Here is a 21,925-nt window from a genome sequence, read left to right on the forward strand (position 1 = left end):
CATTATAAAACAACAAAGGTCAAAGGTAAAGGTCAGCCGTGTGTGTGTACGCATAGGGGTTTGTGAGTATTTGGAGAGGAGTTTTAGCTATTTGGTCTGTTAAGCATCTGTCTTTTAACAGTGAATGTCGTGTGTCTTTCATGGAACACTGCTCTCATTCCAAGCAGAAATGAAATGGGTCAAAAGTGAGTTTTCCCTAAAAATGTTTAGAACAAATTTTAGAAGAACCTACACAAAGAAAACAAATTGAGATAATTATTACTACAACTTTGAAGAACCATGCTTTTTACATAATAAGAAAATGTAATCTTGGACTTTCAAAAGACTATCTATGAGTAGCAGCAGCTTGAGTTATTGAGTTATTGTTATTATTATTATTTTTATTGTTACATTACATGTCATTTAGCAGACGCTTTTATCCAAAGCGATTTACAATGGAATTGAGTACAATCAGCCAGGGGGTGGAGTTGAACTTGCGACCATGATGTCTTTCGCACACAGGGTATGGGTCTTAACCACTGAGCCACTCCAAAACCTAATAATAATAACTTGTTATTATTATTGTTATTATTGTTATTATTATTATTATTATTATTATTATTATTGTTGTTGTTTTAGTCTTTATAATGTAAGTAGTTTTCACTTTAGCTGTTCTCGTTCTGCAATGTATATGCAGTTCTTCACAGCCAGATAAGACTGACTTAACAGATGCTGCTGTCACTCACTTCACATGAGCATACTGTGTATGTGCACAATCAACAATCAACCCGACACTGTTGTGACATTTGGACAGAAGTTTTAATTCATTCATGCTTAATTAAAAATAATGGAAAAATAATTTGTATTTATAGTACAGATAAATTTTAACTATTTAAACAACAAATACATATTTCTAACACATAGTTTTTCACCCAATTATTCATGAGGAACATGTACTTAATATGGGAGAAAAAAATTACCTTTTTTACTAAGATTTTAAGGGCTTTTCCGAAAATGGATACAGTATAAGACCAGACATCTCCAAGCTCAAAGTCTAGTATGTTTTTATTGTTGTTTTAAGCAGCAACAGACCACAGCACTGCAGTTACAGCAGAATTTATCAGGTGATAGTTACATGCTACATTTCCTGAGTGATGCTGTTATGCGCTGGCTTGCAGCAGCAGGGCACTGTGAGCTCAGAGGTACTCGGCCACCTAGGCAGTGAGCTGGTGAGCTGTTGATAAAGTGTGGGGTCAGAGAAAGGCTAAATGAGACCTCACACTGGACAAGCAGACCAGACCTCAGGCCACGGTGGCATATGGATATGAAGGAGGTGAGGAGGCCGAGGAGAGGTGGAAGGGTGGCAGCCAAGCTGTCCACTCTGCGTCTCATGAGACCCCCAGCTGTCACAACAGACACTTATCAGTCCTCACACTTAACACCCACGAGGGAGAAGGGCAGCATCCTTCCTTTTTAAAACAGAAGGATGGAAACGAGGAAGGATGGAGGAAAACAGGGTAATCTCTCCTTCCTGCTTCTGTGATGTCTGAGGAATTCTGGGATCTGACCCTGCCTCCTCCTCACCGCTGTCCTCCACCACTTCTGAGGTCAGGCAGTAGACCTGCTAATTATAGCTGCTAAAATATGAATATGTGACCTAACTAGTTATTTTGAGTCTGCAGCAGACTTGTGAGAACCAATACACTGAACACAGAACACAGCAGACGGAGTCAAAGCAGGACAGAGGAAGTTCCAGCCTCGACCGTCTTACAACAAAACACACAGCTGTGAGCCCTGGTCAGATGCAAGATACTGTTCAAATACTATCAGCCAATAACATTGCATTGGGCTTCAGCTGAAGAGAATTGAACAATATAACTGCATATTTAAAATTTTAGAGATATCTGGGAAATATAATAATAATAATAGTAATACTAATAATGCTGGTTTGTCTTGCAACTAAACAAATCCTAAGAAAAACACTAAAACAGTACCTTATATTTCAGGGTACAACCCCAAAATGTAATTTAAAATGAATCTATGAAAGATACAAAAATCAAAGTCAGCCAATACGTAGCTATATATCTCCGTACAACCACTTGTAACCTGCCTCTCTCTGTTGAATACGTGCTTCTCACACCATTCTTTGACCAAACACACTCTCCCCCAGCAGCATTCTTTCTACACCAGAGAGCCTACTGACAGTGTCACGGTACCACGCGTATCACTTAACCTTGTGTCAAAACACAGGTGTAACGTAAGCCCAGGGAGCAGGCAAAGGTCCTGAGCTCATAAAGAAAATAGGCAAGCTGGGTATAGCGCCCTGCATGTAAGAGAGGCCCTCTGTCTGAGAGCGTGAAGCAGAGTACAGAGTTACTGCAGAGAAGGGAGCTGGAAAACAGCCAGACACTGACACACCTTCACCTCAGGGATCCGTAACACAGTGAGACAGAGATGCAACTCAGCAGCAATGAAAGATGGAACGAGATGAGAAGTTTTAGAGGATTAAAGAGAGAAAGGTTGGTGCTCTTACCATGGTGTTCCATATATCCGGAATCCTTTTATGGTGACATCTGAGTCCTGCAGGTATACACAGTTTGTGAGGAGCGACTGGACATTGTCAAAGTCCTCTGGTTTGAGTTTGGAGACTGAGGGGAATCGGTAGTAATCCTGTTTGACAAGCTCAGCCATAAAGTCCTTATCAAAGGTCAGCTCATGGTTACCAGCGATCACCACTTTAAATTCATATGGAAGGCCACCTAGAAGAGATGGGAGAGACCAGAGAACAAGAGAGTGAACTGAAGTTCAAAATCCTTCTGCATTTTAATTTAATTTGTCCATATACATGTGTATATATAATTGTTTTGATTTTGCCTTTATTTTAATAAATACTGTGTAGGAGAGTCAGGAAACAAACTGGTAATAATTATACCTCTGACATCGTTAATCGTTAATAGTTATACATCTGTCCTATGGATGCCATGGTGTTTCCCACCGAGTAACAATTTCATGATAAGTCCAGTGTTACCGATTACTCCAGACATTTTACGAGTACGTTTATGAGCTGTGCCAGCTCAGTATTCTTAATATCAGATACTACAGCCAGAGTCATTCTTATGGTGCACTTGAAGGTGTAGATTTTAAGTGCTAGCTGCAGATGCTACCCTCTCCTCACACAGGTTCCCTCTGTGGCATTCAGGTTCAATCTGAAATGTTGCCATACAGACATAAAATTCTTTGCCCTTGTATTGTCTCTCCTTTCGACAAGTGTCAAACTCCAACTCTGGGATGTGTTGCAAGGTGAGACTTTGGGGCTCAATTAATGTTGCTTTTTTTTTACAGATTTTTTTCCTGAACCTGGGAGTTACAGCAAATTAAATGAAAATGAATCTATATGCATTTATAATTAAAATAAATAGAAACTAAGGCATAAGCATGTAAAACCAGTAAAACAAACTCTAGACTATTAGATAGCACAGTATTCATTTGATTTATCAGCTGCTGAAAATTTTAAGAAAGCACACTGCAGCTCTGCTTTACATCAAGACAGAAAGAATATTTTATCAAATCACATGAATTTCACTTGGTCAGCCTATTTTTACAGAAACAGCAGGCTGTCTTATCTTGCACGGGGATCATACACCTGCCCTCCAGAAGGCTCCTCTATACCTAACCCTGCGCACAGATCAGGGCTGGAAAGATAACTCAGATAAGTTCAGGATAAAAATGATTTCCACTGAGACAGTCAGAGAGGTTACAACTACAGCTGACAGCTCTGCTTGACCCCATTGGACCATCGTCCATCTCTGCTGAAGCTAGGCAGCTGGAAAAAGCATGAACCTGAACTACATAGAGAAGAACATCTATTACGATACTCATCCCCTCATCTTTCAACTTCTACTGTGCCCTTTCCGCTCTTCTTGTTTCCCCTTCGCCATCAAGACACTGGCTCAGTACTTTATTCCAGACAATTGAGCGCTCAACAAAAAATCTGGCCTTCATCACTCTTCCCTACATTTTCCCTTTCTTCTTCTGGGTTCTAAATGTTCAGGTCTGTTTCAGTCTTCCTTTCTCTTCGTATTTCTTAGCTTTTTAGCTTTTTTACTTTGGTAAGGTTCCATTAAATGTCATGATTCAGGTTCATTATAATATATTGAACCTGAATCATGTGTAATTCATATGTTTCACTCAGAATGATGCTGTAGACAGCTGGTCCTAAATGAACTGGATAATTAAATTTTTTTATTAAAAATTCCACTCATTGAAATAAAAAGAGTAGTCTGATATTTTTCTGGTCAAACTGTTACAGATGTTACAGAAAAGTGGAAAATGTAATTGTCTAAACAGAATTTAGGGTATTGTTCTACCTAGTCAGAATGATATAGATATATGTTCAAATATGACTAGTTGAAATTACATTTCGATTTAAACAATTTAAAACGCTGCCATACCCCCAAACCTTCAAACTAACACTGTCATTATTCTCCAACACCTTCAGTTAACTTGTGTGTGTCTTTTATTCAGTGAAGCAGTCCGTGCATGTGTTGTTCTTATGACAAAAATATAGCACAGTGCCACTGCTGCATAGAGTGGTGAAAAGCTGCAACTGCACCAAAAATGTTAACCAGAGAACACAATGCCACACAATGCTTAAGTGGACCAGACCGCCCATGGGCCATTATTTGGAGACCGAGGGCCAACTGTGTGAGTAGTTAGACTAACTCATGCACAGAGTTTATTGAAAAACAGCTGTAGGACAAATAGTCAGTCAAAAACCAGGCCATCTAATTTATATTATTACATTAATTGAAAGGTATGCAACTAATTTAAATGTAGTGCTACATTTCTCTATTGATAATTTAGTCTGTAAATGTCAGAATGTCTTAATTTTGTTATAATTCCTTATTTTGATACAAATCTGGTCTAAAGAAGTCATCTTAATTAATACATTTGTTAACATATTGTCATGTTTGGTTACAGTGTTGGCTTTGGTGGAAATCTGTAGGTACCACATTTTTATTTATTTATTTATTTATTGGTCAATAATTAAACCATAATGATTTTATTTATCTTTATATTAACACAAAACAACATGTATCATATATAATAGCTATGTTTAATAAATGATCAATTCTATGGGTAAAGTAGGCCACATGCACATATGTTTGTGGTATAAATTTAAATCTTATACTTTATTAATTCCCTTAGGGAAATTATTTCTTTGCATTTGACCCATTTTATAATTAGGAGCAGTGGGCTGCCACACTGAGTAGCGCCCGGGGAGCAATGGGGGTTGGGTACCTTGCTCAGGGGTACCCCAACCCTTTTAACCTGGTGGGGACTTGAACCGACGACCCTCCAGTTACAAGCCAAGTTCCATTTCCACTTGGCCACGGGCTGCCCATAACGAAAGGGGACTTAATTTTAGCAACAGATTTATTGGTTATAATACACTTGAGCCAAACTGATGAACCAAGGCTGACATAGAGAGATGAGCTCTATGAGCTGATTAAGTTTAACAATATTTATCCCTCTCATGTACGCATCTATAGAGAAATATCAGGAACTATGAAAATACTGGTTGAGATGAACTAGGGGGGAACTGGTTACTGGTTCTTACAAAACATCAAGTGTAACAGGGAAGTATTGAGCTCACAAACATGGGATGTTATAACTTTTTTTCATTATCTTTGTCCATTTATTTATCTGCTCAGTGTTGCTGTGGCCAGCAATAGTACAAGGTTATGATGCATGCTATGAAAATAAAACCAATAGAAATGGAATACATGAGAATACAATATCAAGTCAAAATAAAGTGGTACAATGCTTTTCTCTAATGCTGAAAATTAAAAAAAAACATGGTCTCTCTCTCTCTCTCTCTCTCTCTCTCTCTCTCTCTCTCTCTCTCTCTCTCTCTCTCTCTCTCTCTCTCAAAATCTACTTAGTGCAAAGGCAGAAAATAATTGTTTTATATAAAACAAACCTTTCTCATCAATCATTATTTAGATTTATGGATGTTGTCTAAAACACATGGAGACCTGAAAAAATAGGCATCTTAAGTTAACTGTTGTACAGCTATCACACTACTTGAGAAAAAAATAAATTTCACGTTTTAAAAATGTCACTGTAACTATTCAAAACGCGAAATTAATAAGTTGGCATGTCTATTAAACAATTCACTCATTCAATACATGAACAGGTCAGGTGAAGGGGAATGTATTGTAAAACAACAATGTAATCTGGCTGTATATCATTGCAACATTTAAATATACTGTTTTAATAGTATCTGTTAACAAATCAGCCATAAATAATTATTTTTACATAGCATTTTTTGATATGCACATGTCATTCTTTCCAGTTCATTGCTTTGGTTTTAGAGTTGCAACTTTTTTTTGGTTTTCTTAGACTGTGTCAGTAGGTGGTGGCTAGTTGATAGCATCCTGAGAACAAATCCAACCCTGAGTTTTTCTACTATTCATGGACTTTATAATATTTAATTCTTTTTTTGCTCCCAAGAATTTTAATTGGACACAAAATAATTTTATTTATTTTCTGAGATGTAAACATACTGACTGGGGGAAGTCACCAATGTAACAATTGACATTTGGAATTTTTGATTGGATTGGGTTATTAACAGAATGTCTAAATTAAATGATTTACTAATGCACCAATCAACACACACACACTCAAACACCTACACCTACACAATAAGGGGACTCTGGGAGCAGCTTAAATCAGGAGATCAGAAAGACGGAGTGAGGAAAACCTCATCCCTCTGCATTGATTTTCAGTGATATTCGCCAGGAAACCAAACAGCAGTTAATGATCCGGACAAACTGCAGCCTCCTCCAAAGTCTGAGAGGAGCAGATGAAGGAGAGGTTGTGGGGGAGAAAGCTCAGCTGGCGCATGAACACATCAATTTATAAAAGGCTTAAAATCTACCACCACCATCCCAAATCTGTTAGGATTTAGATCCCGTTAATTTTTACTGCAAATAATTGAGATTGCTTGATTTCATTTTGCTATGTAGCTACTGTTGTCTGTGAAGAATTGTTGTTTTGATGCATTGCAGGTACAGCATGTAAAAGGTGGTCACAACTTCACTTAAAAGGAATTCTCTTTAATAAAAACATTTGCTTATTAAACATTTACAAATAAATCCTTTATTATAACCACATATATCTTCATGTACCAAACATACACTTCAAGTTAAATGTTGACTGTTGATGACTGATATGTAATTGACGCATGTGCAGTATGTAGACACAATCCTTTTCTTTAGATTTTTCTGTGACCCTACAGCGACCTCATCATGTTAAAGTGTTTGAGTATTTCAGAGCAGTCTGTCCTTGCACTGCACTTGCACTTTCATCCTCAAAAAACATTAAATTGATAAACTTGTATATTTTCAAAAATTTTTTTTTTTTTTCTTTAGACTTTCATCATGATGCTGTTTCTGTTTCTCTCTGCCTTCATCAAAGAGGACAAAATCCAGCCTTGGAGAGAAAATAAAACTGTTTGCATGTGCTTTCATTTTCTGTGATTGAGCTAACACTTTACTCTATGTGAAACATGCAGTATTACTGTATAACCCACAATAATAACACAATTAATTTTCCTTTGCAGACATTTGAGCTCAGTCTGTCCTCCAAATGGAGAAAACAAACAATGTCACAACTGGCTTAAAATTGTTGAATTAGAAATCAAACAATTAGATCAGGACAGATATTTGGTGAAAAACTAAGGGCCTACTCAGCATCTATAAATATGATCCTTCTCTTTTATTTTCAAGTCTATAATTATGTAGGTGACCTTTAAGTCAAACGCTGAGCGAAAGAGAGAGAGCAATCAGCTGTTCCTTTTTGCCTTCAGCTGATTTTTGAAGTTAAACAATATTTACTGCTTGGTTTTATGCATCTGCAGAAAAATTTAGATAACACAATGATTGGCTGAAACAGACACCAGTGACTTCACACCATGCAGCACTGTCTTGCTGAAAAGAGCAGAGTGAGTGAGAGATGCTGCAGGGAGCAGCTGATGTTTCTCCATGAATCACAGTTGAATAAAGTTGTTAATAAATTATATTTTACCGCTCTGACAGTTCTATTCTCTTTCAAGCACTTAATTAACCATGTCACCAACAAGAGCAAGCACAGACACAGACATACAAACAAAGCAGCTTTTGTAGCAGTTGTAGTAGACAATACAACAATCCCGATCCCAATCCTGATTATAATAATGCAGCCTTGGGTGGTGAGTTTGATCGGATTGTGCATGACAATAGTTACCAATATTTTAAACTGAATTCTGTACTAAACATGATTAAATACACACCGAGCACACAGATGGACAGTTAAGAAGTGGTTTAGAAAGTTTCTATAGATGGCTAGATTATGATTTTTATCATCTTTTTTACTGTGAAAACAAGTCATAAGGTCAATGTTGGAATCCACTGACACTGCCATGAATCGAGGCCGACTGTAGCTGCTGTCATCTTTGGAGAGGCAAAACTTTGACAGTCACTTTTCATCCTGATAGGGGATAAGCTAAGGGTTTCAAATACATGAGTCAATTTCAAAAGATTAATCATTTTCTTTTGGATTTTTCACCTTCTGTCACTGAAACTACTTTATCATTGTTGCTCAAAGACAAACATGCTCTCTAGAAATTGTTTCCTCTTAGAAGATAAGTTTAATGATGAAACTGTAATACAATTTTTTAACATCACCACCAATCTCAAATCACCAATTACTCTCACATTTAACATCCCGTGGTGCCTCCTCCTTCACATCCAAGCATTAAAATTAAAATGTGATCTGCTGAATTACATTGCAGTACATATTTATTTATTTGTGTTTGAAGCAGGTATTTGTTCAGAATACACAAAATAAAACTATATACTATACTATACTTGTTCTCCCCGTGTGTGCGTGGGTTCTCTCCGGGTTCTCCGGCTTCCTCCCACAGTCCAAAAACATGCAATGTGGGGATTAGGTAAATTGGACACTCTAAATTGACCGTAGGAGTGAGTGTGAGCGTGAATGGTTGTTTGTCTCTAGTTGTGTGTGGCCCTGCGATGGACTGGCGAACTGTCCAGGGTGTCCCCCGCCTATCGCCCGATGTAGCTGAGATTGGCACAGCACCCCCCGCGACCCTCTGGTGGAGGATAAAGCGGTTAGATGATGACTGACTGACTGACTATACTATACTTTAAACTATATAATTCAACTAATACCCCCAACTTTGCCCCATACTGACATCAAATGGGAAAATACAAGTATATTAATTTAGCATAATTAATTAGTTAAATTATTATTAACTTTATATGCAATCACACATGAGAAATATGCTTTATGTTCTTTCTTTCAGTGACCATACTCCTTTCATTAAATTTAAGGGGTTTGTGGATCTGTAGGTGCAACTAAACAGGCAAAGACATGTAAAAAAAGAAAATCAATTAGTGTGTGGGGACGTCACACGCACACACATGCCAGAAGAAGAGGTCAAAGGTTAACTGAACCAGAGTGTTAGGTCAGAAAGGTTAAAGCACAGCACTTAAGCACAGCAGTTGACAGTTGTGAGGTCAACAGACGAGGGGGTATTTATTGTGTGGTCCAGTTACTGATTATACAGTACATGTACCTAGGGCTGGGTGATATGGCCAAAAAATATTTTTTTTATACCAGATCCGATTTGAATCGATTTTTTTTTTTATAACTACTAAATACAAAATAATTATTATATTTATTATTATGCAAATGAATGACATTCTTCACACACACACACACACACACACACAAAGTCTCGTGACTTTAAAGCAGTTTTTTTTTCGGTGTCAGTTAATTAAAAATATTTGTTCAGTACGTCCTCCATGACCGGAGCACAGACTCTGGACTGAAATGCAGCGGCAGTGTGATGCTTAAATATTGAGAGTTTAGACATTTCCCTGGTAATTGTGGGAGATTAACCCACGTTTTTAGGATTGTTAAGTCTTTTTAAACTGCTTTACAGTTCGGCAGTGTTCAGCTTGATCCTTGTGTCGGAGGTCTCCGGAGCACAGACCCAGTCTGATACAGTCACATACAGTGGCAGTTTATGCAGCTCGCCGCTCTCGGTGGCGATCAGCGGTGCTGTCCCTAAGTCTAATTAACTGATTTACAGTTCGGCACTGTTTGGCTTGATCCGTGTGTCGGACGTCTCTTCCTGTGACTGCACTCTTGCTGTTTTCCGCGCACACTGCCATGTTGATATTGTCAGAGAACTAGTGGGGGAGAGGAACGGAGCAGATGGAACAGGAGCTAAGTGAGCTCAGTAAAAAGGACAAATCAGAAAAATCGATTTTAATTTTTTCAAAACCAATCGTCCAAACAAATATATCCGATTTCGATTTAAATTCGATTAATCGCCCAGCCCTACATGTACCATAGTTTGTGCCTTTCCCTTCCCTCTGCACATAACAGATCATGCATGTCAGTGGCATGAGAGTGTGAAAATTATGCGTGCAGCGGTGTGCAGATGAGTGCATGTGTTAAGCAGCTTGGTACCTAGCCAGTCGTTGAACTTCTTAACCTCGGAGGGCAAACCCAGCTCAGTGAAGTCGCCCATGTGCAGCAGCACGTCGCCGTAGGGCATCTGGATGCCGTCTGTACGCGAGTGTGTGTCAGAAACACACACAAACCTGGTGTGTCCCGCTGGCTTGGGAGTATCATATGGAATCGGGTCCACCCTGAAAAGACAGAGAGACAGAGTGAGAGTTGCTAAAAGTGGATATGAACTATGTTCTGAGTAGGTAATGATTCTGGACTTTGAATTCACTGCAGAACTTCATGGTATTCCTCTGAAAAGAGTTGTTCACAAGTGGGGAAATTTCTGACACATACTTGATTAATAATTGTCATGCAGGGTGTATGTTTCTTTTGCTTATTTGTAAGTTGTCTGCCCTTGGTTTTATTTAGTCCTTTATTCATTTTAACTAAGTAATGCAATTCAGAGAATGTACACTTATCCCTCATTTAAAAAAAACAACAAAAACAAAATAACAAGGAAATAGCAGAAAACTGGAAACTTAAAAACATCAGTTATTGTTGACAATAAATTCCAAGGTTTCCATTATAATGCAGCAAATGAATCTCAGAGAAAAGAGACATTACGACAGTGAAGAATATCTAGTGTGGGCTAGAAAACAAGTAGCACAAAAAGAGGCCAGTGGCTGTCTTGTGGCATCAGACTGGCTAAAGAGATGGTGAATTAAGGCATGTCTTGTCCTTTCTAACCACAATCCAAAGAAAAAAGGCATTTATTCAGCATTTTTGTTCAATATAAGCATGTAAACAGGAAGAAAACCTGTACTTTTTTCTATGTGAAAGGAAAAGGGAAAAAATTATCTTGTCTATAATTGAAGTCTACAATGTTCTATTCTTCAGCACTCTGCCACTAGACCATTATTTAATTAGAAGGGATGTCACACTGTTGACAACATCATACGAATAATCGACACTGCAATCTAGAACCTGACAAGCATTCACTCAGTTAACTTGTATGCACAAACAAAAAGCAGATGAAATCAAAAGGATTCAGATGGAAGAAAATGTTAATAACAGAGATGGAGAAAATCGGCACCTTACCACGAAAGTCTTACTGGGTGGAAGACAACATTGCATTTGTGGGCTGCCATTTGGGAAGCAATTTTTCAGTCTCCCCCATTTCAGTGACATGTTGAACAGAATATCAGATGTGAAAAACCTTTACAAAGAGCTATTTTTTCTTTGTTGGGTTATCATCTGTGAGGTCATGTCAAAAGAAAGACTGGTGAACAAAATGGCCAATGCCTTTAGCGACCATCTCAAATCAGTGCAGGCTGTAAGTGCTGGTGATGATCTTTTAGTTCTCATTCTTGCATTAGTGTACATCATCAAATTTTATACAAATCGAATCACAATAGCAAAATATGTCTGAATGAAACAGTGTAAAGGTAAAATGTTGATAAAGGCTCTTTGGCGCTTTCACACTAAAATTAGCAGAAATACACAATTGGCCCTTTTCCACTATGGTCCCAGCTCAGGTACAGGTTGCATTTCCACTACAAAATAGTATCTACTCAATGTGGGCGTAGTCATCACAAACGAGTGATTAGTGACTTGTAAAGCAGTTGTATTCAGTGTAACTTTGATGGAGCTCAGGAGCTACAAATCGATTCTTCCAAAGGCTTCTCCTAGAAGGGTCTGATATTTTGTAAACTTTTTAATTCAGGAATTTTACATCCATAGATTAAGCCTAGGTTCATTTCAGTCAGAGGATGGCTATTAGACAACCTCCATATCTCTGTCTGTAGATTGTTGTATGTAATCAGCATCTTTTATCGCTGTGCCTGTAGCCTCCAGTCTTCAGATCATTACAAGAAAACTTCTCAGTTGCCAAAGCAGGCATGACCTCCATATTAAACACATTGGACAGAATGAAAAACTAGCTATGGAGATAATATTTCAGTGTAGTTGCTGATTAGATTTGGTGCTCTATTGTACCCGGACGTGTTGCAGCTTTACGGGATTCAGCAGTTCTTGTCATGAAGGAAGGACAAATGCAGAACCACAAGGGATGACACAACTCTCTATCTCTCACACACACTAAAGCAGAGCCAAGAGAAAAACATACAATCACCATCTCTTTCCTTTGAGATTTAATACACCAAGAGAATGCAAGTAAATACCAGCAGCCCCTATCATTTAGAGCTGGCCTGGGCCAAGAAATCTTCATGGTAGTGCTGCATTTCTCTCTCTGACTCACTCACTCACACACACAGAGATACAAAAACAGAGGGCCCCCCATCTTTCCTGTTAACATATGACTGTATAACAATCTAGAGGTTCATTAGTAATGTATACAGGAGTTCAGGAGTGCTGCAGAATCCTGTGATCTATTGCAAACAAAGACAGTGAAAATGAAAAAGCCTCCTGGTGCTCCAGCAGCAAATAAAAGAATAGTCTCCAGCGACAGACTGATCTGTGTGAGCATAAAGGTTTGTGTTAACATGTCTAAGATTCAGCGTGACATTAGAGGGAAGACTGCAGAGGGAAAAGAGTGGGGGAGTGGAGAAATGCTAATGCACTCAAAAAGGGCAGCAGCACACCCTCAAATCTGCCATGACACTGGAGCTGACACAAAACCGAGGCCTGTGGCTGCAAAAATATATCTGCTCGATGAAGAAATAGTCTGCGATCATTCAGTGGAGAAACTTCAATGCATCTTCACGTCTTCACCTATGGCTTCAACTTTCACAGCAAAAATCAGCTTGGACAGTTTTGCTAAAACCCTTGATAAGTCAAACTTACCTAGTGAACCAAAATTGTAGTTGCTCTTACATCTAAACATTCATTTACACAGTGCAGTAGTTCATAAACTGACACCAGTCAAAAAATATGCATTCCATTAAAACCAAAATGTAGCAAATTCATATGTCACATTCAAGAACTTGTTTGGGCTTCAATAGAGATCAACTTGAATATGTTTTTGTAGTTGTTGTATTTTTGAGAAATCAGGGGAGTTTGGGAAAATCTTAGGTAAAAATAGGGCATTCTGATGCTTATTAAAGGACCATTATGGTGGCTCATGAAGTAAGGGCAAGTAACTCAAAATAGGCAAGTTACCACAGATGCAGAACATTTTCTGTATTACAGAAAACTGTAGTGTACTTTGGGAACTCACATACACACACAGACACACACATACAGACAGACAGACACACACACACTCTCTCAGTGTGAGAGACAGGAGGGAAAAAGGAGTGCTCTCTGATGTCTGTAGGAGGATATTTCCTTTGATGGAGCACACTTGGCTCCATGGCCTTTTGGAAAAACACACAAGCAAATGGGGTTAAAGTTCAGCCTGAGCTTGCTTCTTCAAACATGACACTTAACTTGCAACAGATAAGGTTGCCGTCTCTGTCACTCTCAGACTCCTCAAGCTCTTTAAGGACGCCACAAAATCACTGTGATTGATTTCCAAATTTTCTCTGAAAACTTCACTTTACTGTGCAGTGTGTTCCTTAAAATATGAAGTAGGCAGAGATGTTTATAAAGTAGACAGAACCATGTAACGTGGACCAGTGCGCAGGAGTGCCAGTGATGCGCTCCCGATAGGTGGGTCTGGGGGCATGGCCCCCCGTGAAATTTTTTAATAAAATGGTGGCATTTGGTGGCTTCTGGTGCATTCTGAACCTATACAGGGGTTTTTCTAGAAACATTTAGCAAGGGGGAGCTCAGCATGGCAAGGGAGAGGCGTCGCACCCGTGGGGGAGGTGGGTGTTTTAAAACCCACACTTTTCCCGATGAGAGGGTTAAACACCCACACTTCTTCTGCAGTTTTCCTCAGTTTTGACGCCTCACTACAGTCGCTCCGTTTCTCTGGCCGCTCCGCTCCTGCACTCGCTGTGGCTGCCTCCTCTCCCCCTCCCTCTCCTGTCGTTGCCTCAAACATGACACCGGCTTTGAGTGTGACCGGCTGAATATATGGAATGGAACTTTGAATATATTGAATGAAACTCTGAATATATAGAACGAAACTTCACTGACGTCAGACTTCACAACAGTGCCTGCAGCCATCTTGTGTAACGAGTGGATGCTGCAGCAAAAAGTGACAGAGTGACAATGAGTTGCAGCATTATTAAACAGGACATCATTAACACACTGGCGAATGCGTTCGTTCCAAAATCCTCCCGATACCCCCGCCCAATGCCGTTATTCTGACGAAGATGTTCGCTCCCTTTTTAACCGTGGCAGACCTAATGGCACTGTGCTCTGACGCGGCACTTCTCCGGGACTGGAGAAGCTGCTGTGGCTACAGAGATTTAGGAGAAGTGCCGTGTCAGAGTGCAATGCCATTACGCACGGCCATTCACTGTGTGGCAGAGATTGTACACATGGGCTGTTTTGGGGCACTCCTGTGAGATTGAAGGCATGCTGAGATTGGCCTGATAAACAGCTGCCTGGCCTGTTGTAGTAGGTCTGCCACAGTTAAAAAGGGAGCGAGAACATCAGGAGAAAGGTTTTTGATTTTGGAACGTACACGCATTTGCCTGAGTGTTAAAGATGTCCTCATTGTTTAATATTGCTGCAACAAGATTGCGAGCGGCCTGACTCATTGTCACTCTGTCACTTTTTGCTGCAGCATCCACTCGTTACACAAGATGGCCGCAGGCACTGCCGTGAAGTATGGCGTCAGTCAAGTTTCATTCCATATATTAAAGGTTTCATTCAATATATTCAAGGTTTCATTCAATATATTCAAGGATTCATTCAATATATTCAGAGTTTCATTCAATATATTCAATGGATTAATTTCCTGAACAGCATGCCATAATATATGTATGTGTATATACATATACACATATATATATACACATATATATATACACACACATATGTATATATATATAGATATATATATATATATATATATATACACATATACACACACATACATATATATATATATATACTGTATATTTAAAAATAGACCAGACCTCTGGACACCTTATTTATTATTTTTTTTATACCACTCTTTTTAAATTATTGTTCTTTTGTTGTCCTTGTTCTTTCCAGTTGAATGTCTGTTATGTTATGTTTATGTGTTTTACGTTCAATGTACAGTGTGTGATAAAACCGGAGTCAAATTCCTTGTATGTGTTCACATACTTGGCCAATAAAGCTGATTCTGATTCTGATTCTCAAAAGGGGCGAGAAGATACAGAATGTCCTCTGGTGTGAAGTGAATGTTGCAGGGAGTTCATAATCTGCGCTGTATGCAGCCAAGTTTTGCTTTGCAAGTGTTTGTGTGTGTGTGTGTGTGTGTGTGTGTGCAGGTATTACTAATGTTGTGGGGACCTAAAACTGTTTACTGTACACAGTCACATTATGGGGACTTGTCTTCCTTGTGGGGACAAAAATCAAGTCCCCACAATGTAAATGACTACATTTTAAGGTGAAGATATGTTTTAAGGTTAGGTTGAAGTTAGGGTAAGGTTAGGGTCAGGGTTAGGATTAGGCCAGTAGTAATTGTGGTTAAGGTTAGAGTAAGTCTCCAGGAAATGAATGTAAGTCAATGCAATGTCCCCTCAAGTCATGAATGTCCAACATGCGTGTGTGTGCGCGATTCTCCGCCTGCAGTAACTACAGTTGGGGGGATCTCACTCGTGTGGCAGAGTTGTGCTTTTCGTTCTCATAAAGTATTTAGGTTTATGACAGAAATTCGGTAGTCATTTTTTAAAAAGTTTTTAAAGTCACCGGGGTCTGTAAAGCTGCTAAATATGCACACAGAAACGTACAATGTACAAAAAGACATTATTTCCCTTTCTTTCCTCTGGCTCAGTTCATTCTGTTTCCATTTCAGTTATTATATCTGTAATGTGTAAAACGTCTTCTTTTCTGTGTTTGGCGTAACATTACAGTCCTGGCATATGTACTACAGAGTTTCAATGCCGTGTTTACGGGGAACTTTTTGAAAATGGGAAAGAAAACGATCGTTTACGTTTCATGCCGTCTGGATGTGATCACAGTCTCTCCCTCTTGTTTATTGCTCATCTTTGACAAAGTGTGTGAGGAACAGCATGTGTATAGGGGGGAGTGGCTGACTGTGAGCTGACTGCTCAAAGAGTGAGTGAGAGAGCGTGCAGAGCAGAGAGCAAAGAGCCGGTTCAGAGATGCTTTTCTGAAGCAAAACAAAAGTTGACTAGTTCTAAAAGAAAACAGGTTGTTTGTTGGAAAATCAAGGAAAGAATGTGCAAACATAAACATCACGCCCATGGGCATTAAGCTGCTGAACTCTGGGAAGAGATGTTGAACCCATTCTGCCACAGAAGCACTGGTGATGAACCCGGGTTCAAGTTCAACATTTCAGCTCATTTCAGAGGTCACTGAGGTCAGACTCTGTGCAAGTCAGTCAAGTTCTTCCAAAACAAAAAAAATATTGATAAGGCTGATTTGTGAATTATCACAAGAAACAACTTCAATAAACTACAAAGTTAAAATCAGACTTATAGACTGATTACTTATATCCAATAGTGTTAATAGGTTCAACAACCTCTAAGCTGTTCACTTGTCTCAGAAGAGATCATTCATTTTATACCTGCTGTCACCTGCTGCTGAAGGATTAGCCACCAGCTCTGCCTTCTTTCTTCCCTGCTTCTTCATTGTTAATGGAGTTGCCCTGCTAATGATTTTTAATAAAAAAAGGAGAATGTTGAAAACTTGAACACTTTCTGCCTCTGGCACAGAATGGCATGACCACAGAAAACTCATCAATTAATGAATAAGTTAGTTGAACAACAGAAAAAAATAACAATTGTAATAATTCATCAATTGTTCAAGTCATTTCTAAAGCACTTATCACAAGTAATGTATATGTGACCTACTATTAATTAAAGCCAATTTTTTTTCAATCTATAAACATTACAAAAGTTTCACTGCAGCTTAAAACTTGTTGAACTGAGCAGGGTGAGCTGACAAAGAAAGAATATTTTATACAATTATATATGGGAGCTAATAAAGGACTATGAACAGATGTTCACAGTGCAGTACATCCTTATTAAAATTCACAACACAAAGTCTGTATCTCAATATCCATACTTTTCTGTAGTTGTGAAATGTCATCAGCCTCAGTCAAGTTCTGCTAAAATTCACAAGTACGCGAGCAGCGAGTATGGTTCTCATACCTGGAAGTGTTCTCGCTCTGCCCATTTTACCAAGTATGCATTGGGTGGTGACTTGAGCGTACTTGGGAAAGCCATGTATCCCAGAATGCATTTTGCCGCAACATAGTGGCAGAGAAAACAAATATAAATGTGAAATAAATCTTGAGGCGAGAAGTTAGTCATTTGGAATTTAAAAATGTGGTTTGTATATTAAAATATGACACATTTATAGTTTGGCTGCAACGTAGTCGGCAGTGAACAGCTCCGCCTCTGTGCCCGGCACAAAACAGTGTCATCTGGGCCTGTCCTGTTGAAGTGATACGTTGGCTCAGAAGTCTCTGTCATTAAATACTGGTGTGATCTATAGATTTGGTGTTGAAGCATTACTTTGTTTTTAATGTAGAAGTTCTGACGTGACAGTTTGAAAGTTTGAAAGTTATATATATATATATATATATATATGTACACACACATATACACATACATATATACACGTATACATACATACATACACATATATACATACACATATGTATGTATGTATATATATATATATGTATATATATATATATATATATATACATACATACATACACATATATATATATATATATATATATATACATATACATATATATATATACTAGAGCTGGGCATAGATTAATTTTTTTAATCTAGATTAATCTCACTACAATCTTGGAGTTAATCTAGATTAATCTAGATTAAAATGGCTCATTTGAATTCTTCTTCTGCTAAGTGGCGCTCCTCTGTTTTCATCACACCTAACATTAGGAGTAGGACAGAAAAAGTATATCAGAGTAAGATTGCTAGTAGTAGTAGGCAACTATCAGCAACTAATCAGCAAAACGTTGATAACGTTAGCTAAAGCTATACCGCGTGAAGTTAGTTTCAGGTTGGATATTCATTCAGACAGTTGTCGGACGCGAGGGTTGGATATCCAACCTGAAACCATTTTCACCGTGGTAAATTACATAGACCGTTATAAAACAAAAAATGACAATAAATTACATAACGTAACGTTACCTACATCCGCGCTCAGCCAGGTCAGAGCCTTCTGGGCCAGGTATACATCCGCGCTAACATATCAAAGTGAAATTCATAGCTTGCTCACTATGTGGACCCAGGTCCCAGACCCAACTTTGAGAATAGATTAACGGCGATAATTTTCTTATCGCGCGATAAGAGTCTCGCGTTAACGCAGCACGTTAACGCCGTTAACGGCCCAGCACTAATATATACATATATATATATACACACATATATATATATACATGCCTACACACACACACACATATATACTAGGGATGGGAATCGAGAACCGGTTCCAACGTACGCCTCCTATATTATCAATTGTTATTAACGATTCTCTCATTTCACTGCACAACGTTTTCTTCCGGTTCCCCCGAAATTTTGCGTCGCGGTACATTTACGTCACACTCTGTAACGACTAGGATCTTCACACCACATGAGTGTTAAACTTTCCTACTCCCCGACCGTAGTTAGAGAGCATAGGGGAGGACACTGTTGTTTTCCAGGGCTGAAGAAGTATCACTTCGCTTCAGGTTCAATTACCTAATTAACTCCACACGGCAGGTAAACATATGGACGGACACCTCTTGATTCCTTATCTTGAGTGTATTGTAACAATCAACCTAAACACTTCTTCCAGTGCAGTTATAAGCTTTTTGGCGGCTAATACATCTCATTCTTCTCTCTGTACATCAAAAAACACTCACTCCGTACACTGTCGCTCATGCGCACAACACACCGATGTCATCACGCATTGTGCACCTCCTGCTCTCTTAATAGGGATACACTCTTAACTCTCAGCTGCTCCCATAATACTAGGAAGCGTCATGGAGAGGAGAAAGAGATCCAAAGTCTGGCTCCATTTCACCAAACAGGCAGAAAATTACGCTGTTTGTAATCAGTGCAATGCGTTAATATCGTGTAAGGGTGCAAATACTAGCAACATGTCAACCCAGCATGGCACTATTACCAAGAATGTCATGTGTTTGACGAGTGCTAACGTTTCTGGTCAAAGCTCCATTGCGACCTCCGTTGACGACGGTAACGTAACTTTACTAACTTTCATATTCATACTCATGTTCATGTTCATGTTCATACTCAAGAATCCTCCCAGAAAAGACAGACATGCTTGTATTCTTACATAAGAATTGCTGATGTTCATTAAGTCATTACTGTGACAAGTTTACAGTAGCGTTATTTTCATTTAAAAAAATTTTTTATGCAGGCATACATATCCCTTTTTAGAAAAGGAGTATTAAGCAATAATTTTAGTGAAATCGGGTTTAAACTTGCAGTAAGTTACATGAACAATGTTATTGTGGCATACGTGACTATTTTTACTTGTATGTCCACAGTTACTTTATTTACAATATCCCTTTTAAGAAAAGGAGTGTTAAGCTGTAATTTAGCATGCAAGCATTTAGCAAGTATTACATTTCTATTCCTGTTTTTTATTTATTGTATTTATTGTATCATTCGATTAACTACTTAGGAATCAATAAGAGAATTGACAAGGAATTGGATTGAAAGGCAGAATCAACAATGGCATTGATATTGACAAAAACCTATCAATTCCCACCCCTAATATTTACACACATACATATTAGGATTAGGGCTGGGCGATATACTGGTAGTAAAAGTTATACCGGTATATTTTTGAAAGAGATATGTAATATTGAGACAATATCGCCATACCGGTATATTATATATTATTTTTATGTTGCCTTGCGAATGCCATTTACTGCTTCTCTCTGAGCCTACAAGCCAAATTAAGCTGCTCAATCACGCCCCTTACATGTACATACTACGTACTGTTCTCCCACCCACGCTACGCATCATAACAGACATTTGAACGAAAACGTTGTGGACACGGTGCAGGTGGAGAGTGAGCAGTTGGTGGCTAAGAAAAAGAATAATGGTGCTGTTATTTTCCGCATTAAAATATGTACTTTTACTCCAATACATTTCCCTTAAGCATCTTCGTTACTCGTTACTACAAAATAAAAGATGAGCTGGTGACGTAATGTCTGTTTGTTGTTGCTAGTTTTTAGCGGCACCAGCTGTTAGCCGCTTAGCTGTTAGCCACAGATTTCGACTCCAAGTGGACTTAAGAGACATCGGCCACTCGTTGTTTACAGTGTCCGACACCGAGGCTCTGGTCTCCGGATTTCTGAGCCTGTTTTTGTTCTTCATTTTTTGTTATTGCACAATTATGCCTATAAGTGTAGGCTATTACTATAAATTTTCTTTTATAGTACTTTACATGTTTCAAACAGGCAACACTATTGTTTATACCTGTTGTTATATGCACAGCTGTGCTTTATTGAGCAAAAAACTAAACTAAAACTTAATAAATGGTTAATGGTGATTAGTTAAAAGTCCACACTTTATCCGCTTTGTTTCAAAATATCGTTATCATATCGCCATTCAAAAAAAAAATATCGAGATATAAGTTTTGGTCCATATCGCACAGCCCTAATACATATATACATACACATATACATACACACATATGTTACTTCACCCTGAGTGGGAGTATTGTTTTAGTGGCTCTGCGTGTGTGTCTGTCTGTCTGTGTTTCCGCACTTGCCAACATGACCAACATAGACCGACAGAGGTTTGCTGAAAAGATCGTACTTGTGTACTTGCGAACTTGGAGAGTATGTACTCCAGTCATACTTCCCAAGTGTGCAAGTACATCCTTGCATACTTGGGTACTGAGAAACGGCCAAAGAAAAAAAAAATTATGTTTGTGTGTCCATCACATTAACAAGAGTGACAAATTTCATAGCTTATCACAGCTGAACTGAAAACAAAACACTGAGCTCACATTCTTTTTATCACTCTCAGGACAAGCATCAAAACATAAGCTCCCTATTTCCTCCGTCTATAAGCCCTGCCTAAGTTCCCCTCCCCCTTCTGTACACACACAAACACACAGCTCACTCATCCACGGTGAAATACCATTTCACTGAGAGGAGCATAGAGCGAGCACCTCTCTTATCTTCTGCGTTTCAGCTGTCTGTGCTAATTCAATAAACTTCAGAGGAACAAAATGAACACAGGAATAATGGGGGTGGGGGAGGCAGTGATGGCGGTGGTGGGGAAAGGGGTGCAGATGGGAGAAAAGAATAAGGCAAAGGTGGGAGTCAAGAAGAGAAAACGAGAAAATCCAACAGGAACAAGGGGACAAAGACACAATATAGGCGCAG

General features: G+C 38.8%; 1 protein-coding gene across 2 annotated transcripts in view; it reads right to left on the minus strand.

Moving 5' to 3' along the window:
• Positions 1-21,925, minus strand: part of mpped2a (metallophosphoesterase domain containing 2a) — a 62,354-nt gene that overhangs the window by 28,319 nt on the left and 12,110 nt on the right. For both annotated transcript variants that reach the window (XM_044029888.1, XM_044029889.1), the window contains exons 3-4: positions 10,525-10,706; positions 2,513-2,738 (exon numbers count right to left, since the gene is read on the minus strand). In XM_044029888.1, the coding sequence (XP_043885823.1) occupies positions 2,513-2,738; positions 10,525-10,706 (408 nt within the window). The remainder of the gene's footprint in view (positions 1-2,512; positions 2,739-10,524; positions 10,707-21,925) is intronic.

Source organism: Solea senegalensis, linkage group LG7 (genome assembly GCF_019176455.1).
Source record: "Solea senegalensis isolate Sse05_10M linkage group LG7, IFAPA_SoseM_1, whole genome shotgun sequence".
Classification (NCBI taxonomy): Eukaryota; Metazoa; Chordata; class Actinopteri; order Pleuronectiformes; family Soleidae; genus Solea; species Solea senegalensis.